At 38.3% G+C, this 19,608-nt stretch overlaps 1 protein-coding gene across 9 annotated transcripts in view; it reads right to left on the minus strand.

Moving 5' to 3' along the window:
• SDG40 (SET domain group 40) overlaps nt 1-19,608 on the minus strand; it is a 192,413-nt gene that overhangs the window by 122,044 nt on the left and 50,761 nt on the right. For 5 of the 9 annotated variants that reach the window (XM_089798265.1, XM_089798257.1, XM_089798259.1 and 2 more), the window contains 3 exons: nt 11,580-11,711; nt 11,282-11,422; nt 10,785-11,162 (listed from right to left, as the gene is read on the minus strand). In XM_089798265.1, the coding sequence (XP_089654391.1) occupies nt 10,785-11,162; nt 11,282-11,422; nt 11,580-11,711 (651 nt within the window). Of the gene's footprint in view, nt 1-10,784; nt 11,163-11,281; nt 11,423-11,560; nt 11,712-19,608 lie in introns of all 9 variants that reach the window. The other 4 variants (XM_089798262.1, XM_089798263.1, XM_089798261.1 and 1 more) reach the window with 2 other exon arrangements.

The following is a 19,608-nucleotide window of genomic DNA, read 5'->3' on the forward strand; positions in this document are numbered from 1 at the left end:
GGTATGATAGAGAAGATTTTCAAAGTTCCTAAAAGTCCAAAGTGCGTAGATCTGACTAAAGAAAAATCCTTGCAGCTGTGAAATGAGAACAAGAACGATTACCTCAAGCACTCTAACAATAAATGGTTGATCAACAAGAGAGAAAACTTCTTCAAATGGCCTAAAGCGATACACGAGTCTGATTTATCTTAAGAAGTCAATGACTTGATCACCCTTCTAAGCAAAGCTTGTGGGCTCAAAGAATCCAATCACTTTGAGCAATGGATGTATAAGTTCATCTACCAGATCCTTGAAAGGAGAGAACACATCTACTAGGGAGATATCATAAGTATAACCATATGTGAACAATTGGTTCATGTGAAGAGTTCTCTCTCACTTCACATGAATTCTTATCTGGTTTAAACTGTTGCAACTATGAGGACATCTTCAAGACTCTCTACCAAGGGAGACAGGGCCCTAGTTCCTATCTGGAGCTATTACGAACAGCTCACTCTTACAAAAAGTAAATACCATAACAGAAGGGTGCAAGATGCCTTCTATGGACATTTCAAGTGTCATTTTGACAAAGAGTTGGCAACAAAGAGGGTGTTGAATGAAGCATGGGAAAAGGTGAGTCAATACGAATGTCTATTCTTATAGTTTCCAAATTTCACCTACATGAGAGTTGGCTGCTTCAAAAGAGAACCTAAACTTTACCGAGGTATCCTAATGACAGGACTATCCTCACGAAATTGGCAAGATAGCTCATGGCAGTGCAGGCGTATCAAACCAGTCAACATAGGTGAAGATTTTGCATCTCTCCCACTAATCCTCTTTAGATAGGCAAGTATTCAACGACCACAATGTACAAAGCCAAGGTCCAACTAATCACATTGAAGAAGTTGAAATCCAAGGTGGATTTTGATTACAGAGGCATTTACCCATGTTCACTGCATGGAGGATGTTTGGATACATCTTCACAATGAAGTAAATGTGGCCAAAATGGACTATGTTGGCTCACTTTGCAGCAGACCATAGACCTCAACTTGATCCCTATTCCAGACGGTGTTGAGAATGCAACATGATCATAGACCAAAAATTTCACAATAGTCAAATTGTGAAGCTTCTTCCTACTTTCATCCAATGAGAGCAGAAAGAATTGGCTTCAATTTTGGACTGATTTCAAGCCATCTTGATGAACACAAATTTGTGGCATAAAGGAAAGGGTCTAAAGAAAATTAAGCTGAAAGCAGGTGTACATTGCAACCATTTCAGTCCTATGGGTAGGAAATCTCCGGTTAAGGGTAAGAAGAAAGACGGTTCATCCACTTTACAACCGGAAAAGGATTTCAAGCTGAAACTCATTGGAGGAAAGGTTGTCATTCCAACATCACACTCTTCTCCAACTCCTCTCAACGCACAGGAATGAGATGAGGAAGTAGTGATATTTTCTCCCTCACAACGGCCAAACGACCAAGAACCATCCATCCTAGGAGAACAGTTCTTGGCTGCAATAGATACTGATGTGGATTCTTTCTCTACAGTGTTCACACTAACCATTCCTAATTCTAAGGTGAATATGTTAGCATTTCCTATCTCTTATGCGGCTCCTCCTGTTCTCACAACGGAACAATGTGAAAGTTTGGAGAATGTGTTTGAAGCTTTCTCTACTTTTCTAGCTCTCACAGAGGGACAAGTTTCCCAACTTGATACCTAGGCTGCAGAGTTCAAAATGTTTATGTCAAAATCATCACAAAGAACGCCCATGATTCCAGCCATGTAAACAAAGGCATGCACTATGACAACAGAGATACAATCAGGATCATTGTCTGTCATAGCCACCATCCCAGTCTCAACTGAAGAAGATTTCAACTTGCTAGCTTGGTTACGCAATATTACTGAGAAGAGGAGGAAGATCAAGTTACCACCAGATGATCTTTTTCAAAGAAGAACAAGTCCAAACTTCCAGCATGTAGGGTAAAGGTTGCCTCATGAATTCTAACTAATTCTAAGAAAACCAAGCATTTTGAAATTGCACAACCTTTAGTGGACAAGCTGCCTGAAGAGCTTTACTGCTTAGACTACAAGTTCAAAAAAACTGATCTGGGAAGACAGTCGTGGATGGGATGCCAACAAGATGTACAAGACGTGGTCTCTAGCTTGTCCAAACAAAACAATGAACTCTGGGAGAAGAAGAACCAGCTCAAGTTGGAGAATACTCGCCTTCTTGAGATCATTTGCCACCAATCTTCACAATCCGTTGTCACCACACCACATTCAGAACAAGTAAATCGAAGAGTTGAAGTGGCAAAAACTTGGTGTAAACAAATTATCATTGAGGGAGTTCGGTCCGTAAAAAATGTGCTTAAAGTTCTTGAATGTCTCAGGGGTACTGAAGAAAGGATCAATGATGTGCATTCTTCCTTCAACCAAGAACTAAAAACCTTGGACGAAGATCCAAGCATATGGGACAAAATGCCAAAAACTGACCTAGATGTCTTGATCACATATAATATCATCCCATCTATAGAGATGTTCTATGAATACCAAGGGCTCATGGGTCAAAAGGTGTGGGTAATTGAAAGGCTGGTAATCAAGGTACAAGAAGCCCTTAGAAGCTGCAATAATGTGGAAACTAACATCATGAATGATCTTAAGTAGATGGGTTGCAAGGTGCTCACTGAGCACAATAATGTGGTGATAGAGGAAGGTATGACTTCAAAATTCACCAACAGGGTCAATGCCGAATTTGAATCAAATGATTTCGGAGTACAAGTGATGAACAAGTTAACCTACAAGTTTTTAGCAAAACATCAATGGAATTTTATTGCACAAAACTACCAAATGGTCAAGTGTTACACCACAACAATCAAGGTGAATGCAATTGTATAGAAGATAGAAATTCCAGATCCTCCTGATGAAGCCCTAGTTTTTTCAAAAATTAGGCCCTCCATTTGAGAAATAATATTGGAGACTTGATGAAGTATTGCCATTGATTCATATTATGAAAGAAGATGATTACCATAAGAGGCTTGAAGAATGTGACAAGGGAGCATCTGCTTTGATTCAGTAAGGAGAAGGGCTGAAAAGGAACAGGAGCATGAATAAACTCCAACAAATGGAAAGAAAGGAAAACATCTGCATGCTAATACACTGGAACCTAAAGACGATGATGTGTATGGGTAATCTATTCCTACAATGATGAATCTTCAAGGAAGGCCCCAGGTTATATGAGGAAAGTTTTTTAAAAACTATAGACATGATAAATGTATCTATCCTAGAGCACTTAATTTCTCATGCAGTATACAAGCTTCTTGAAAACATGTTTATGCCATGTGAGCAATGGGGTACAATATGAATCATGATGCAGAAAGAGAAAAGAGATGCAGCCATTTAAAGATGCCTTTAACTGGCAGGTGGATTGTAGTATATATTTTCACCTATAGTGGCAGAAATCAAATGGAGAAGCACCAAGTTTGAAAATTATTTGGACACAACACTACCACACAAAGTGCTATAGAGCATGGACCATGACAGACCATATAGGATTAGTATGAAGACTACATCATGAAGAAAAGACATAAATGAGCAGAGTACAAAAGCACAGTGTGAAGTTGATACAAGATGTCGAGTCTGAATATATTGATGAAGATGAACTCAATTTTTGAATATGTCTTTACATATGCCCGAGGAAGGAGTAATATTTGCTTCAAGTTTAAAACCAATATACAAGATTCTCCATAACATCTTCATACAGAAAACAACATCCCAACAGTATGTATTGCAGTGACAACGTTTAGGACATAGTTCCTAGGTAAGAGCAGTAGCTTTCAGGTTACATGTACACATTGCCCATGTACAGAAGGTCTTTGGATGTGGAGTGCTTGATTGTAGCGGACTGCTCTAGAAGGAGTTGAATGCAATCTTGTAATTTCGGATACTGAAGGTTTTGACATATATGAGCAAACTGAAACGTACAGTACTCAGATTGTTTCACTAGCAATACTTCTTTCAAGCATGTTTGTATCTAATCAGATGGGAGGAATTGACAGAGCTGCTCTCGCTTGTCTATCTCTGGTTACAAAAATGACAAAACATGTTCGAGTAAGAGCATCACAAGGCCGCACCACACAGGGAGATATCTGAGCATACATACAAACACCAATGGCGTATATTGAGAAAGTGTTCAAACAGCTATGCTAAGCATATGATGCAGTGGTTTCATAAACAAATACTGGTCGGCAAAGAAGAAAAAAAACCACAGATGAAGCACACTGAATAAAAGAAAGGTCCTCACAACAGTTCGATAACTGTAATAGTTGAACCAACAAATAAGCACATGTATTGACAGCATGATAAGGAAGCATCGAACAGAAAATGAACAAAGGGAAGATTCAGTTGGACAAAGATGCCTCAGAACGGAGTTTGAAGTGGCGAAATTACACAGGCAGATTCATGAATTACTGCATTCGATCAAACTGTGAGACATTGGGCATTCATCCTCATCACATGAGTTCTTGTTGTTAATGAATTCACCTTAGCATAACCGGTCATTTATCAAGGACTCCCTACATTCATAAAATGATAACGCTGTAGTTGTTGGTCAAAAGCAATTCACAACCCTTAGCGGAATTTGCCTCAGTTGCACCATGGGAGATTGAACCAATAAATCAACATTCACAAAAGTATAACATGGAGAATTTGTCATTGAATATCTCTTCTAAATCATGCACAGATTCCTCATAAAATGTAAGGGTTGCACACAATCAAATAGAGAATAATTAGTTCAGTCATTTTGCACATTCACAGAGGTGAGAAATTCGCATGCTGGCTTGCCCACGACAATAAAAAAGTCAGGAATTAACTCACGCAATGGGAAGAAATACTTGCATTCTTGGTAGCCTTTCCTGCGGCATTGGGATGATACTCAGAGCCCAGGCAGAAATGAAATATCCATATTTGAAGGATATCTATGAAGATAAGGACAAAGTATAATTACTAATCAAATATCTGAGAGATGTTGAGTAAAGGATTAAGCAGCTCTGCAGACAAATAAGAAAGTTATAAGCAAAAGCCACGATGAAATTGAAAGAGTCACCGTCAAAAACCAAATTAATCAATTAATTATTTTAGTTTGTGGCTAAAGTTAATTATGAAGAGTGGTGTCTATTTAAGTCACTCTTTTTATTTTTGTAAGATATAAATTGGAAGTCTTTTTATTTTAAAAAAGTTACAAGACACATTGGAGAAACATGTAAAAGGTGATATATTCACTTGTAAAGGGAAAATTAAATATTAAAGCAAGACTTTAATATAATTTCAGATATTATATATTAATAAATAATAAATGCCCTTTTGTTTATTTTCAAGGCAAAAAGCTTGCAATTAAAATGTGGATTCACCCTTTATGATCAATAAATAGATTATTGAATTATTCTGATAGAGTTTTATTTTTGCATTGGATATTTTCCTGCATTCTTTGTTCGACAATCAGGATAGTGTGAAATATATATGTGTTTCCTTATCTCTGTCTAATTGGACATCCAGTCGGAGAAGTTAAAAACCCTTTTGGACTAACAAAGAATTGCATATAAGATTTGTCTTTTGTAAAGCTCGGGAGCAATTGATAACATTTTTGATGAAATATTGTCTCATAGAGTTGTACATAATAATCTTCACTATAGTTGACTTTGTTGCCTGAATAAGAAAAGGCACCAGTCTTTCAAATCACTAAAGTTCAATTATTTGGATTTATAACTAAAGTCAGAAATCTACATATTTCCTTCATGCAAGCATCAAATTACTTATTGATAACTTTATATAAAATGTTCAACCATTTCAAGTAATCACATAACAGCATATTGATCGAGTTCGAGGACCTTGCCAGCTGAAGAACTCACGAAGATTTAAATTCGCTATATAAAAGCTTTGAGCAAGGTGATCAGGTTCAAAGTGAAGGTTTACCCACCTAGGTGTAGCGAAGCCTGAAGTGCAAGGGAAATTGAAGTCATTCCCATTCGTTGGCCAGAACTGACCGGGTAATCTTATTGGAGAATTGGCAAAGCTCTTGGATTCCCAATCTATGGTTTTGGAAATTGACACCTCCAATGCTCTATGATTGCATTACAAAATACAACACTTTTGTTGACAATCTTTAAGATTGATTCAGCATTTTTCAGCTTTTTCTTCAAGTTTGTTTAAGTATTTTCAGCTTTGTTTTCAGAAGATAGGTTGCATGTAATCCACGTGCATGGAACCCGATTACACGTACCTTCAGTCGCGTAATCCAATAAATCTTCTTTCTTAGTTTGACTTAGTCAAAGTGGTTGAGTTCCTCCCACCTTTTTCTCCATTTTTCTCTCTCTCTTTTGCCTATATAAAGGAGTGCACTTCCTTGTATATAATCATCTTTTTTATATGCAAGACAGCTCTACCATTTTTGTGCAAACATAACTATGATTTGTTGTACAATTTGAAAGAAAAGTGAATATAAAAAGCAATTTGTTTTGAAGCTGTCTATAAGCAATGGTGGTAGATCAAATTGGAAGTTGCGACTGGGATTTGTGTTTGCTATCTTTAATTCATGTTAATCTTGTGTGTATTTGGAGCAAAGTGATTACGAAAATCGATTTGTTTCGAAGTGGTGACTAAATGCAATTGTTGTGATACAAACTAGAAGTTGTGATTGTAGTTTGTATTGTTGTCTCATATTGATGCAAGTTATTTGAATTAAATTACTTTCACGTATGTAAACTGAAATAACTTATAGGATTATAGTTTAGAAATCATCTACTTATGGAACTCTGTGTGCCCCAAAAGTAAAGATTTATCTTTGAAGAATTACATAGGAGTTTGTGAGCTTCATAGTTGTTCTTATAGCATAGAAAAACAGACATTGATCAAGTCGGTACGCTTGCAATCATCCAGTGAGTTGGTGTGAGTTTATTGGTATCACTGTTTATAATTTTGAGATAGAAGTGTAGTTGAGAGGTCCATCTTGCCCATTACCCGCTCCACGAGTAAGTGGATTCTTTCCTTAAACAAGAGGAATGAATATTAGTAACACCCATTAAAAGAACCTCTAAACTTCTTGCTTATCTCAAGTCGATCCAAGGACGATGAGAAAGGGGAGCCTTCCCTTTAAGGTAGGAGAGAGACTGTCTCACATGCTATAGTTGATAATCCTACTTTGCAAAAGAGTTTGTATAAATTGTCATTTGCAAAATATTCACCCAACATAGTGCATCCATGAAGGCGAGCATCTCTTTGTCGTAGGTAGAGTATAATCGCTCTACTCAACACCACCCTAATGGCTTCTCTCGGTACATCACACTCTAGGATGAAGAGTAAAGTGAAGTCAGGTAGTGCCAAAATCAAACAAGAATTCGTGACTTCCTTCAACTTGTCAAAGGTGTGTTGCACCTGCTCATTACAATGGAAAGATCCCTTCTTCGTTAGGTCTATCAGTGGTGTACTGAGCTATGAGGATCCTTTCACAAACCTTTTGTACTAATTATAGAATCCATGCATATCTAAGGCTTTTGGGAGGCGGCTAGTCCAAGATGGCTTGAATTTTCTCCTGATGTAGCTGAACCCCTCGAACACTAATAATGTGTCCCAAATACAATATCCCTATCATTCCAAACTCATTTTTGGACCGTTTGGCAAACAATGATTGTGACTCCATTATTCCCAAAACATCATCCAAATATCTTAGATATTCCTTGCACGTCTTACAGTAGATGAGTATTTCTTGTTGAAGATGTAGTTCATGCAAGATTGGAAGTTGGTCAAGCCATTGATCAATACAAATGGCCTAACCAAGAACACATAGTGTTCATAATGGCAACAGAATGTTGTCTTCTCCACTTCTTCATGCAAGTCTGATGGTAGCTAGAGCTGGGTCTAATCCATTCTTTGTCAAGGAGCTTCTAGATCGCCTTCTCTATCTCATCCTCGAACTTCTTAGAATGACGGTAGGATGCATTGATGATAGAGTTGGCTCCTTCCTCCATCTCTATGGTGTGCTCAAAGCCACAATGTAGAGGTATGCTAGTTGGGATGTCAAGTGAAGACCATGTTATGCTTATCCAACACACTCTGTAGCTCATTATCCTGGTAGAAATTTTGCTGCCCCTGTATAGGTTCTATGGATACCAAGCAGTACACTACCCAAACTACATCATGTTTGAAGATTGCCTCCATCCGTCATGTTGAAATTTCCTTGGGGTCACCATTCCACAATCCCCTCAAAACTCGATTTTTGCCATCCACTTCAAAGGAGAACTCTGTCTTTTTGAAACTCTGCGTGTACTCGTCAAGACTCTCCATCCATTGAATGCCCAATATGACTTCCATGTCATCCAAATCTACTACAAAGAAGTCATCTGCTACCGTGTGGTTCCCAATTGTAATGCACAATTGCAGAACTAGATGAGTACATGACAAGAGGTTTCCTCCTACCACCTTAACTTTGAACCCTTGGCGTGCCTCCATACACAGCATAAAGAATACCTGGTGAAATGGAAAGGATGACCAGTGGAAGATTCAACTTGGATATCCGTGGTGGAGGTTGCCCATTTGGGTTTTCCTCTACTAGCTATTAAGTAACAAGGTCACTTTTCAATTTACCCTAGGTGTCTGATGCAAGAGCATCCACTAGGGTAAGGGCAATCCTGTATCACCCAAAAATATGTTTAGTGTTAGTTTTTGTTTATTGTGGTTTTATTTTTTGGATCCGTTGTCCCTAGAAAGTACCTCATACCTAGAATACCATGCACCTCTAAGTACCAACAAGTGCAGAAATGGCACCCCCTCTCCATACTAGCATGGCAATCCTCTCTGTACAGTTTATGTTAGCCTCCTTGGAATCTTGTTGACCTTCTCCTTCGGGTTCAAGTTCCACATGCTCTTACTCACTATTTGATATCACTTCAATGTAATAGATTTTCCTTTGCCAATGCATCGGTGCCCTAGTTCCCATGGCTCCTTACAATTAAAACAAAGATTTCTCTTCTTGAACTCCTATCTGGCGGCCTCATCCAATGATGACTTCTTTGGTTGGGGTTTGTTATATTTCTCCTTCGGAATGCGGGTGGCTTGAGGCATAACTTCTAGGGGAAAAAGAGGAGGATATCACCAGTTCATGTTCCTTTATTATTGCTTTGGTGAGCATGATGGGGTTGAATCCTTTCACCCAACCTATTAGAGGTTCCACAGCCCATCCATGAACATAATTAATCACCTCTCTAAGATATATGTTACCAACAAGGACAAACTCTAGACTTATGTAATCTAATTGTCGACTAATCTGGATTGCTTCAATTGCACCAACTCTATGAATCAGCAATTTTTTTAGTGGTGAATCTTTGTCGATTGGCAATGTCGTCTCCTTGGTAGATCATCATTTGGCGAATAACATATATATCATTGGTCAACCACGTTGCCGAAATTTTACATAATTTGGGTCCACAGCCCGGGCCAATCACCCATTATTTTACACGTAATCGGTCCAAAATCCTGGTCCAATCGCTAATGTAACATACCTTTAGGATACAATTATTTTCAAGTTTTCACCAGCCTTTCCCTGTTGCTTTCTTATTGGACAACATGATTTTGCCCTTATTATAACAAAATATTTTCCCTAGGGCCGAGTGTCGCCTACCATTTTACCGACACGTGTCTCCAACTAGCCCTGTTTAGCCAACTATTTTATATTTTGGGCTTACATAGGAAGCACCATTTTGCCTATGTTTTACATTCCCGCTTGAGAATCCCACACAATTCGCCAAAATAGTTTGGTATAGATACGTTCATATGATACTTTTATTTTTCACAATTTGCTCTATTCTGTGCAGGTGTTTCTTATTGCAATTTGTTGCCAATTCGCCGAAGTTTCAGAGTGCTGAGTGCATTGTCCAATGACCACTACCAGTCGTGACTCATGATCTACTATATCCAATCGTGCACATGGGAGTATTTTCAAAGTTTGAAAAGTCAGTGTGCTTTCAAATTACTGGATTTGCAGACCCAAGCAATTCTCCAAAAATTAAACACAGATTGAGATAAGTAGTCTGTCAGCATACCAATCATTTTGCATGGAGCCATGCGAAAAGTTTTGGTACAAATGAAATAAGGTGAAAGAAACTCGTTTGAGCACATAATTTTGTTTACATAGCCATTCAAAGAATTCTGTAGACAAATATAGCGAATGCAGACCACATAATTAGTCCTATTGAATTAATGATTACATTCTAATTTTTAATTTTCCTAAAGCCAAAAGTACACTATATCAAATGAAAATAGGAGCCACAAGAGTAACTCTAATCCTATCTGCACAACTTAGCAAAGAATTTGGACAAGATTAAAAGATGATTTTAATAGCTACTCGCAGCACAAATGAGTCCATCAATGACAATATAGATAGTCAAAGAAAACAATTCAAAATTAGCTGGCATTCATGCAGCTTAAACACAACTAGTGCTCAATTAATTAACTCTTAAGATATTCTAAACCATATTTTAAAAATGCAAACTCGGAAGCCCAAATATTTTACTCGGACTTGGAATTTGACAAAATACACGGTAAAACTTGGCCAAAAAAATAAGTGCTCACACTGGGCATGCAGTTTTCTTTTTGGCTGCAGAAGAGTCTAAAAACTCAGGAAGACTAGACAAATTTTGTGCAGAGCTCCAACTGTAAGTAACTAAATCTTCAAAAGTACAAACTATGCTATAAACCTAAAGAAATTCGATGGCTAAATGAAAAATTAATCACAAGAAGAGATAAAGCAAAGGGAAGCAAACCTGTTCTCCTTGCAAATATCTCTTCTGTGCATAAAAGCAATATGCATCCTGTTCTGCTTCATATCCACCATCAGTCAGCCTTCCACTGAAGTCATTCCATCCCTTGTTTTTGGGTGCTTCCTTTACGTTTTCTTGATGCAAAGACAGTTTTTCAAGGTTAGATTCTTCTTTGCAACTTCTCATACAAAGAGTTGAAGAATAACCTCCACCTTGATAAATAATTTCCTTGGATGACTCAGGACTGATAGTGTCTCTTTCAAGTGTAGAATCATCCATAACTTCCAAATTAGCTCCAGGAGCAGCATAGTTGAACATGTCACCAACTGGGCAGAAACAGCCAGCAGAATCCCATGGTACATGCAGTGTACGAGAAGACACCTAACGGCAATGGGGAGATTAAAATACTGTTCATATGCTAAGTAAAATAAACTAAACTTGTGAAGACCTAAATTACATAAAAGAGGATAAATAATGGAGGTGAAAAAATTGCCACTCACTGTTGCAAATGCCCAAAGCCATGATTTGAAATTCATAAATCGATGTTTTAACCCTACTTCATTCATTAACATTTGTGCTTCCTTCCATTTCTGGTTTACTACTGTAGTGGCTCTTTCTGCAACATGCACAGCATCCTCTACCTACAGGATTCCATTATCAATTCAGCTATCTAACTAGATATCTAATAGTAATGCTAGACCACTCGTGAAATGCAATGGAGAAAATATTATCAAAGCATTATTCATTCCCTTTTCAGAGATCCAAGACACACAAAATACCTTACAAAATGAAGCAAACCTGCAAAGCTTGTGATTCAAAATCAGTAAAGATGGCCAAAATGTCATAACTGCGTGGCAACTGTAGCAAATAAGGATGCCACGACGAATTTTTCCCTTTAGCCACCTCACTCAATAAATAAACAACCAATACCTGTAAAAAATACCACAGGTAACAAACAATTAAATTCAGTTACATTTCTTTCTATTTGCCATACTGATCGAAAATATTTGAATAAAATGAACAAACTGCTCAAGATGTAATATGGTGTACACTGTCATATACTTATATTATTCAATTTCATAATATAATAATGCACATCTTTAGCAAACACGAGCCCGGCAGAATAAAAGGGTAGGGGTATCCAATTTCACAAAGGCCTTTTATCTAAAATGCAATAAATGACCAGTACATCCTTATATAAGCATACAAAAACAGATAGGGAAGGAATAACAATATTGTATCACTTCGAAATTTCAAATATAATATGTCCTCAACTCTATAAATCATCATTTCACTGCCATGGCTCAGACAATGAAATTAAAGAATACCCCATGCACAAAACTGCTTCACTTCCAGGGCAGAGGATTGTGGAATCTGATGAAAGCTACACTAAAGAGGCCTCTTCCAGGACCTAATTTTGACAATATAATAACAAATCCAAAAATATAACTTATTTACAACAGTGTACTTTAACTAAATTTCATAATAGAAATTGAACTTAGGTAGGAGAATAATCAATTAATCTAAGCTGCCAGTAACACTATATGCTTGTAACCATAGCATCATTTCAACATCAAAATATTAAAATAACGATATTGAGTTCAACTATCATTGTTTCCATTTTCATCAATTGGAACTTTATACTAAGCTTCAACCTTGTAATGGATTATCTAAATCTTCTTCTTCTTCAAAGGCATTAGTTGATTTACAACCAGTGCCTATGCCAATGGAATCAGCTGCACCAATAACATTCTCACTTTCTAAGCCCTCAAATGCTTGTTACTGTTTCACTATACAGAGAGTTTGTTTGTAATCAAGATCCTACTTGAAAAATGTGGTAAAAGTAGCTTACAACTCCATTCACCTATTGAAGATATTGTTAATGTTTAAAATATGATTTAGCACTATAGAGGTCTTCCAATTAATCAGACAGGGGTCACCATCAGCAACTGGATATATAAAATTCACTGGAAGCAATCTTTAGGGCGAGTTTAATTTGATGTAATAAGTATCTGAACTTCAGCAAGTTTTATTTTGTATTGTTTATCTTATTCAAATTCTGTAATAATTGTTTTCTACACTAATTTATAGAATGTTTCTCAGTGAAATTTTACCTCATTTGCATCTCATCTGCCTGGGTCTTCCCTGGTTCAACCTAGGCTCAGCTTCGACAATTCAGCCAGCCTAGGTTCGAACCAACAAGTGAACCAGACCAGGACCAAAGACCAGTTCAAAATTCGCCCAGTCCGGAGGGCTAGGGTGGAGAACTAGGTAACTTAATGATAATGAAAATCAATTGTAATCATGCACACTATAGCTTCAACCATATTAGAAACTTGAGGGATAAGCACCATAGGATGCCAAGAGAGTATCCTCCAAAATTTAACCTACGTATCAAACAACCAAACAAGTTAATCCAAGCCCTTGGCCCACAACAACCAACTCAACAAGGGCCCAAAAGCAACCAACTTGATGGGTGTCCACCAAATTGAGGGGCCTCATACTCCTGCCTCTTCCTATTAGGCTTCCTTACGAATTTCTAATAGAATTACTTTTTATTAAAATTAATGACTAATTAAGAAAACTAATTTTTTATTTGATCAGCAAATCAATTATATACATCAAACGAGATTCGTAGAAATTTTCATTTTCGATACATAGTCTAAACTACATGCATTTTCATTAAAACAGCCCGTCTAGGGCAACTCTTAGCTTGGAAATGCCCCATTGAGGGGCAACTTTGCTCTCAAACCCAAGCGTTTGGCTTCAAAAGAGATAATTAGGGCATAAACGACATTCTCAATTTGTTCCTCATTTATCAAACTTGCATTTTGATCCTCCAAGTGTCTTTTTAGGTTGCCTTCGTTTATTAGCAACTCTCCAAATGATTTGCAGGTTTGAATGATTCAATCCAATTGCTATATTTGTGCATTTTATTTCTCTTTTATGCAACACTTGCCGAGCAACTCGTCTTGACTCAAATGGCCATTCGATAGGATTGACTCAAGATTTATTGTCTATATAATCTTCTTCTTGCACTCTTTTTCTAAATCCAAAAATCTCTTTGATTTGATTCAAATTTTGCTCAAATATTTCAATAGACCTCTTCTCTTGTTTTTGGTGAAGAGAGGAAAGTTTTCTTGTGCTTATCTTAGGGCTTTTATGTATATATTTTTGTTCTTATTGGTAAATGCAAATCTTTTATTTCATTTTCAGATTTACACATGTTTTGTTCAGTCCTCTCTCTTTCATCTCAATTTCTCTAAGTTGCATATACAAGTACTTCATCTTGCCTACATATGCAGTTTGGATTAAAAAGCCCATTCTACAAATAAAGTATACAAAAAAACGAATGTTTTCTGTTCTATCATGCAAATGCATCTCAAAAACCCAATTTCACGCATTTCCTGTCCCTTTACATACTTATTCCACTACTGCCATGGGACTCAAACTTCTTATTTGTAGTTGCTTGCCGGTTCACTTGTAATGGTTATTCAAACTTCCATTTATATGTAGATGCCATACCATTCATTTTCCTACATTCTTCCACCATAAAGCTTACTGTCCGCACATGTAATACCCTTTGAAAAAATTGTTTTTGGCTTTTCTCACCATACAAAGAGCCATTTTTAGCCCTAATCCATTCACCTCTTTGTTGTCTTAAAGTTTTCCAGCCATGCCTCTTGTTCACAACATTTTAAAATCCGTACTTGTGCATCAAAAAAGCGTGCAATGGATCCATTTCCATGATGATGTTCTTATCTTGTGGAATTTTCATGTAATAGCTACTCATGCTCACAGAATTGCCATGTTAGAATAAGCTGCATCAATTAAAGATAACGAGAAGATGAAATATCAATATGATCAATATCAAAACTCCATTCCTACTTCACAGGTCACCTCATACTGTGAAGAAATAAAAGATATTGATATCTCTCACATGGTCATAGAATATTTTCTAAAAAGAGTGGATGTCACAAAGTCATAAGACATATTTTACATTAAGCAGAGTAGCATACACATGGTCTCCACTTTTCCGCTGGCTTCTCTAGAACTAGAGTTCATGTTTGCAAGTGCCAGAAACTTTGTTCATTTGTCTAGAACCATCAAAGCTCAAGATGGGAACAATATCGTAAGTCTGGATCTGTAATAACCCGAACCAATGATAACTTCAACAAACACCAAATTCTTTTATAATTCAATTGTTTGACATTTTGTCAAACACTTTGCAAGCAAGCTCTGATACCAATGTAATATCCCTTGCCCAAACTGACTAATTTTAGCTCAAAGAATATTGTCAAACACTTGTATGCTGCCTTTCGCGTTTCTGATTTTTTTGTATTTCAGATTGTTTGATATAGTTTGAATGATGCTAAGAAATTTAGAATGTTCGCAAATGATATTACAATATCTTTTACAATGAACTAATATGCAAGTGCAGTTCTTTTTTGGTATTTTCAATGCATATACATGGAAACTAGATATGGAATGCGTACCTACAGCCAACTGACATTTTGACAAACAATTGACATACAACTATTATGCTGATCATTTATGCTATTAGATGGACATTTTGTCAAACAAATGGTATGCAACATATATCTCCTTTAATGAATTCATTCCCATGTACAATGTTGCTATGAATTGCCAAAACAAATGGGCTTACAATAATGACTACAACAATGCCAAATCTGATTCTGAATTATCGCTTACAATAACAAAATTATATGCCTAAGATTACAATGCTAACTACTAATAGTTGCAAGAGGAACCTGATAATAGTGATGCCCACAGATGGAGATGAAAGTTGCAATTGGAATCAAGTATAAATACTATAGCATGGCACTATTCATGTGTACTATAGCAGCAAGGAAAAAAAGATTAGTAATTGCTGCCAAAGATGAATCTTCAGGTCTACACTTATGATGCAGAAGCATCCTAGGTTTCCTTGTAATCCTGCACTTTTGTTCAGTCTATCAGTTGTTCTCGAGTTCTTAAGTTGATGCCAAGTCTTTGGTTGCCGAGTGATCCTTTGGGTGCTGAGCAATTCCTTTGGTTGCTGAGTGAATTCTTTGGATGCCGAGTTCAGAGCTGCAACCGAGTGATTCCTTTGGATACCGAGTTCAGAGTTGTTGTTGAGTGCTTTCTTTGGATGCTGAGTTCGGATGGATGTCGAGTGCCAATTTTGGAAAAGCTTCCATTTTGCCGAGTAATCTATGTTTGGTTCCAGTTTGGGCCAACGTTGCTCGCATTTAATTTTGGTATAATTGTTGAAAGCCGACTTGTGGCTTCTCTATGTTCTAGAAGGTTCTGTAAGCCGTTTTGGCAAGTATAAATAGAGTATCTTAAGCTTGAAAAAGCAGTAGGGTAGTGTACGAATTAGTGTAGTGTACAAAGTAAGAAGTAGAAAGTAAGAAGGAAGGTGCGAATTTGTAGCTAGATCGTGGATCTGAATGTAATTATCTGGCCGTAACCCAGAAGGCCTTACAGTTGGGCATGTATATTGTTCACTTGATGAATCAATGAAATATTTTGTTCTCTCTCCTTGGTGTCGTATTTGTGTTGTGTTTTCCGCTGTGTTGACTCTTGTAGGTTGAACTAGATAGCTAGGTGTGCCCTAGGCCCTGGTTGTTCCTTTTCCTCCTTGCATCAGGTGGTATTAGAGCTTGTGGTTCGTCCTTGTGGAGATTGGATCGTGTAGAACCTTGTTTCAGACTTGATTATACGGTGGCAAATCTACAGATTTGACCTATAACTTGCAGAGGGTTACGATTTTGTGGGAACTTGGTTTGTAAATATGGTTAGAGGTAGAGGAAATGTTGATAATGCAATATTGGATACAATGAGACAAATTGCAGCTAGATTAGGAGACAGCCCAGAGGAGAGGAGCGCATCTTGATGATGTGAGTGATGATGAAGCAGTAGCACCAAACCCTAATCCAGAACCTGAAGAAGATCAAGATGAGGCGAGGTTATTGAGAGTGTTGTCTAAAGAAAATTCAAAGCCTGCTATAGAAGTTGTTCCTTATGATGGAAGATTGGATACCAATGTTGTGTTGGATTAGATCTCAGATATGGAGAAGTTCTTTGAGTATGAAAACACTCCTGATAATAAAAAGGTGAAGATTGCAATTACTAAGTTGAAAGGGCATGCCTCACTTGTAGTTGGTAAATAATTGTAATGAGCAGACGGGTAGGATAGTATGTATTATTTGTTATGTAGCCGACTTGTGCCCGACGGGTTCCTTCGAGAACCTTCCGAAAGGCCCTTCGATGAGTATTTATACCCCCTATGGGAAACACTGTAATCATCAGATATCATGAAGCATCATGTAATGTCTTGGCTTATGCGAATAATAATCGAAGGAGTTCTACTGTTCGTGTTCATTATCTATGTGCATTTCTCAATTAACTTATGCGATAAACATTTGGCGCCATTGCCAATAGTGGCATGTTGTGATGGTTAAGTTGTTGAGTTGTTATCCTTGCCATCAAAGTTCAAATCTAATGGGGATGAGGTCCCCCGTTTGTGGCCTCACTGGTTCATAGCTCTAGGTCAAAGCGTTTACCCCTCTTTAAAAAAAAGAAAAAAGACCGTATGGATTTTTAACCCTGCTCATCGTACGGATTCCTCATAGTATAAAGTTGTCAAGAGCGTACGGCTTTTCCTGTACGGATTTTCCATACAAGTGTACGGATTTTTGGCGCCGTAAGGATTTCATCAAGTTTCTGCATCTTATTACCGTATGGCATACAGATTTTGAAGGAAGCTGAAGTGAAGGCAATGTATGGATTTTTCTGGAGGTTTTCAGCAGTACGGATTTTATAGGATGTAGTATACGGTTTTTTAAAGAAATGCTATACGGATTTCTATAACACTGGCAGACATACGGATTTCAGTAATTGGTGTACGGATTCACAATACGGCTGTGTACAGATTTGTTCAGGAGCAACAAGTACGGATTCAAACAAAGTTTCAGCAATTGGTAAGATCTTAGCGTATGGATTTTCGCCTATGCACTGTACGGTTTTGTAAGTCACCATTCAAAGGTTTAAAAGTCTATTTACCATGCGAAGGTTGTAAAGTTTAATTGCCGTACGAATTTTGGAGACCTGAGGTATGGATTTAAAACTTGCTAGCGTACGAATTTTAACTTCAATGGTATAGTTGACCGTACGGCTGTATAAGATTCATCCTGGTATCACCATACGAATTTGAGAAGATTACCTAGAGTGTGTGAATTGCCAGACGACCTTCCCAGACAACGCATGGTGTACAAATTAAATATAGTAAGGGGCCATACGATTTCCATTAGTACCATCCATTGCCGTACAGATCCGTACGCTTAGAGAAACAAGAATATAATAACTAACCTACAGGAAGATGGAGTCTGCAGGCAAACGTAAATGGAAGAAGCAATTGGAACAGTCTGAAGTGGGGGAGGGCATGGACATGTCTAGTGCGAGTAATCAAAATGAAGGCACCAGCAGCAAGCAGAAGCGGAAACCCCCGACACCTACAACAGCCGAAATCACACCGCAAACTATACAATTCGAGGGGTTGAGTGGAATAGACTGTAGAAGATGGTGGCAAGAAACCCCTGAGACGCATCCAGTAAAAGCCAGCATCAGAAGAGCACAGGTAGAATGGGCTATTTGAATGCCTGTTTTTTGCATTCGAGACTATGAGGGGTTCCTAGGCACCATGATTGAGACCTATGGCAAAGCTTCATGAAGGAGCACATTTGAGTATTTAGATAGGGACTTGGTGGTCTCATTCAAGGCAGTTGATTTCACGCAAGTTTTTGGTATTCCAGGGCCGTAGGGCAAAAAGGTTCGACCGAAGAAAATTTCTAAGGAGGTAAAGCTATTCTTGATTAGACTTGTATGTGGGGATATGACAGAAGCAGAGCAGGAGGCATTGGCTGCGACATAAAAGGGGAGGAGTTCAAAGAAAACAGACATTCAGGAAAGACCATGGTGATGCTTGATGGACTTGGTCAAAAGCAGGCTTACGGGATCATCTAGGGCATCTGATATCTCATTTCCACAGGTGTCTATGATGAATGGAGTAATGAATGGAGAAGTGTACGATTGGGCGTCCATGCTAGCTGAGCGTATGCATGAGTTCATGACCCTCTAGCATAAGACATTCTATATGCCTCACTACGCCATTGGCCTCTTTCTTGATGCGGCAGCACGGATGATTCTAGCAGATGAGTTGGAGGCAAAATTGGGACCACTTGCTCCTAGAGAACCCCCGATCATGCGGTGGAAGCACTTGGATACAGCCACGGGGCAGAAAGGCGCTGCAGGACAGAAGAGGCCTTGGATGGACACAGGGGGTGATACGGACAGTGGCTGTCAAGAGACATCTTCGAAGGAGAACAATATAGGGGACGAAAAAGGGGAAGACGATGATGATGAGGAGGTTCAGGTTGTCACGGCTACCCCCTTGTTGTTTCTGCGAAGTACAATTCCTGTTACTCCCTGTTTGGTGCCAGCAAGTCTACGCATGGCTCACATTTCAGGATTTGGACAGGCAAGGTGGCCGGTATTGATGACCGGTGCACCTCAGCAGGCCGTCACAGTAGCAGCACCCTGGCAGCATAGGGTAAGGCCTTCTCCTGTTCGGCCGGGAGTTGGGTTTGCATAGGTTTTGCTCAGACGACAGCACTCTTCAGTCGAGGGACTGAAGCACTTTTGGTAGCAGCACCCATGGCACCTGCTGTATCTCAGCCAGCAGCAGATGTTGTCGTAGCATAGCTAGCAAAAGTTCCCATAGCACAACAAGTTGGAGTTTCCGAGGCACAGCCAGCAGTGGAAG

This window comes from Cupressus sempervirens, chromosome 8, assembly GCF_028749045.1.
Source record: "Cupressus sempervirens isolate cs-2001-9-10 chromosome 8, ASM2874904v1, whole genome shotgun sequence".
In the NCBI taxonomy this organism is placed as follows: domain Eukaryota; kingdom Viridiplantae; phylum Streptophyta; class Pinopsida; order Cupressales; family Cupressaceae; genus Cupressus; species Cupressus sempervirens.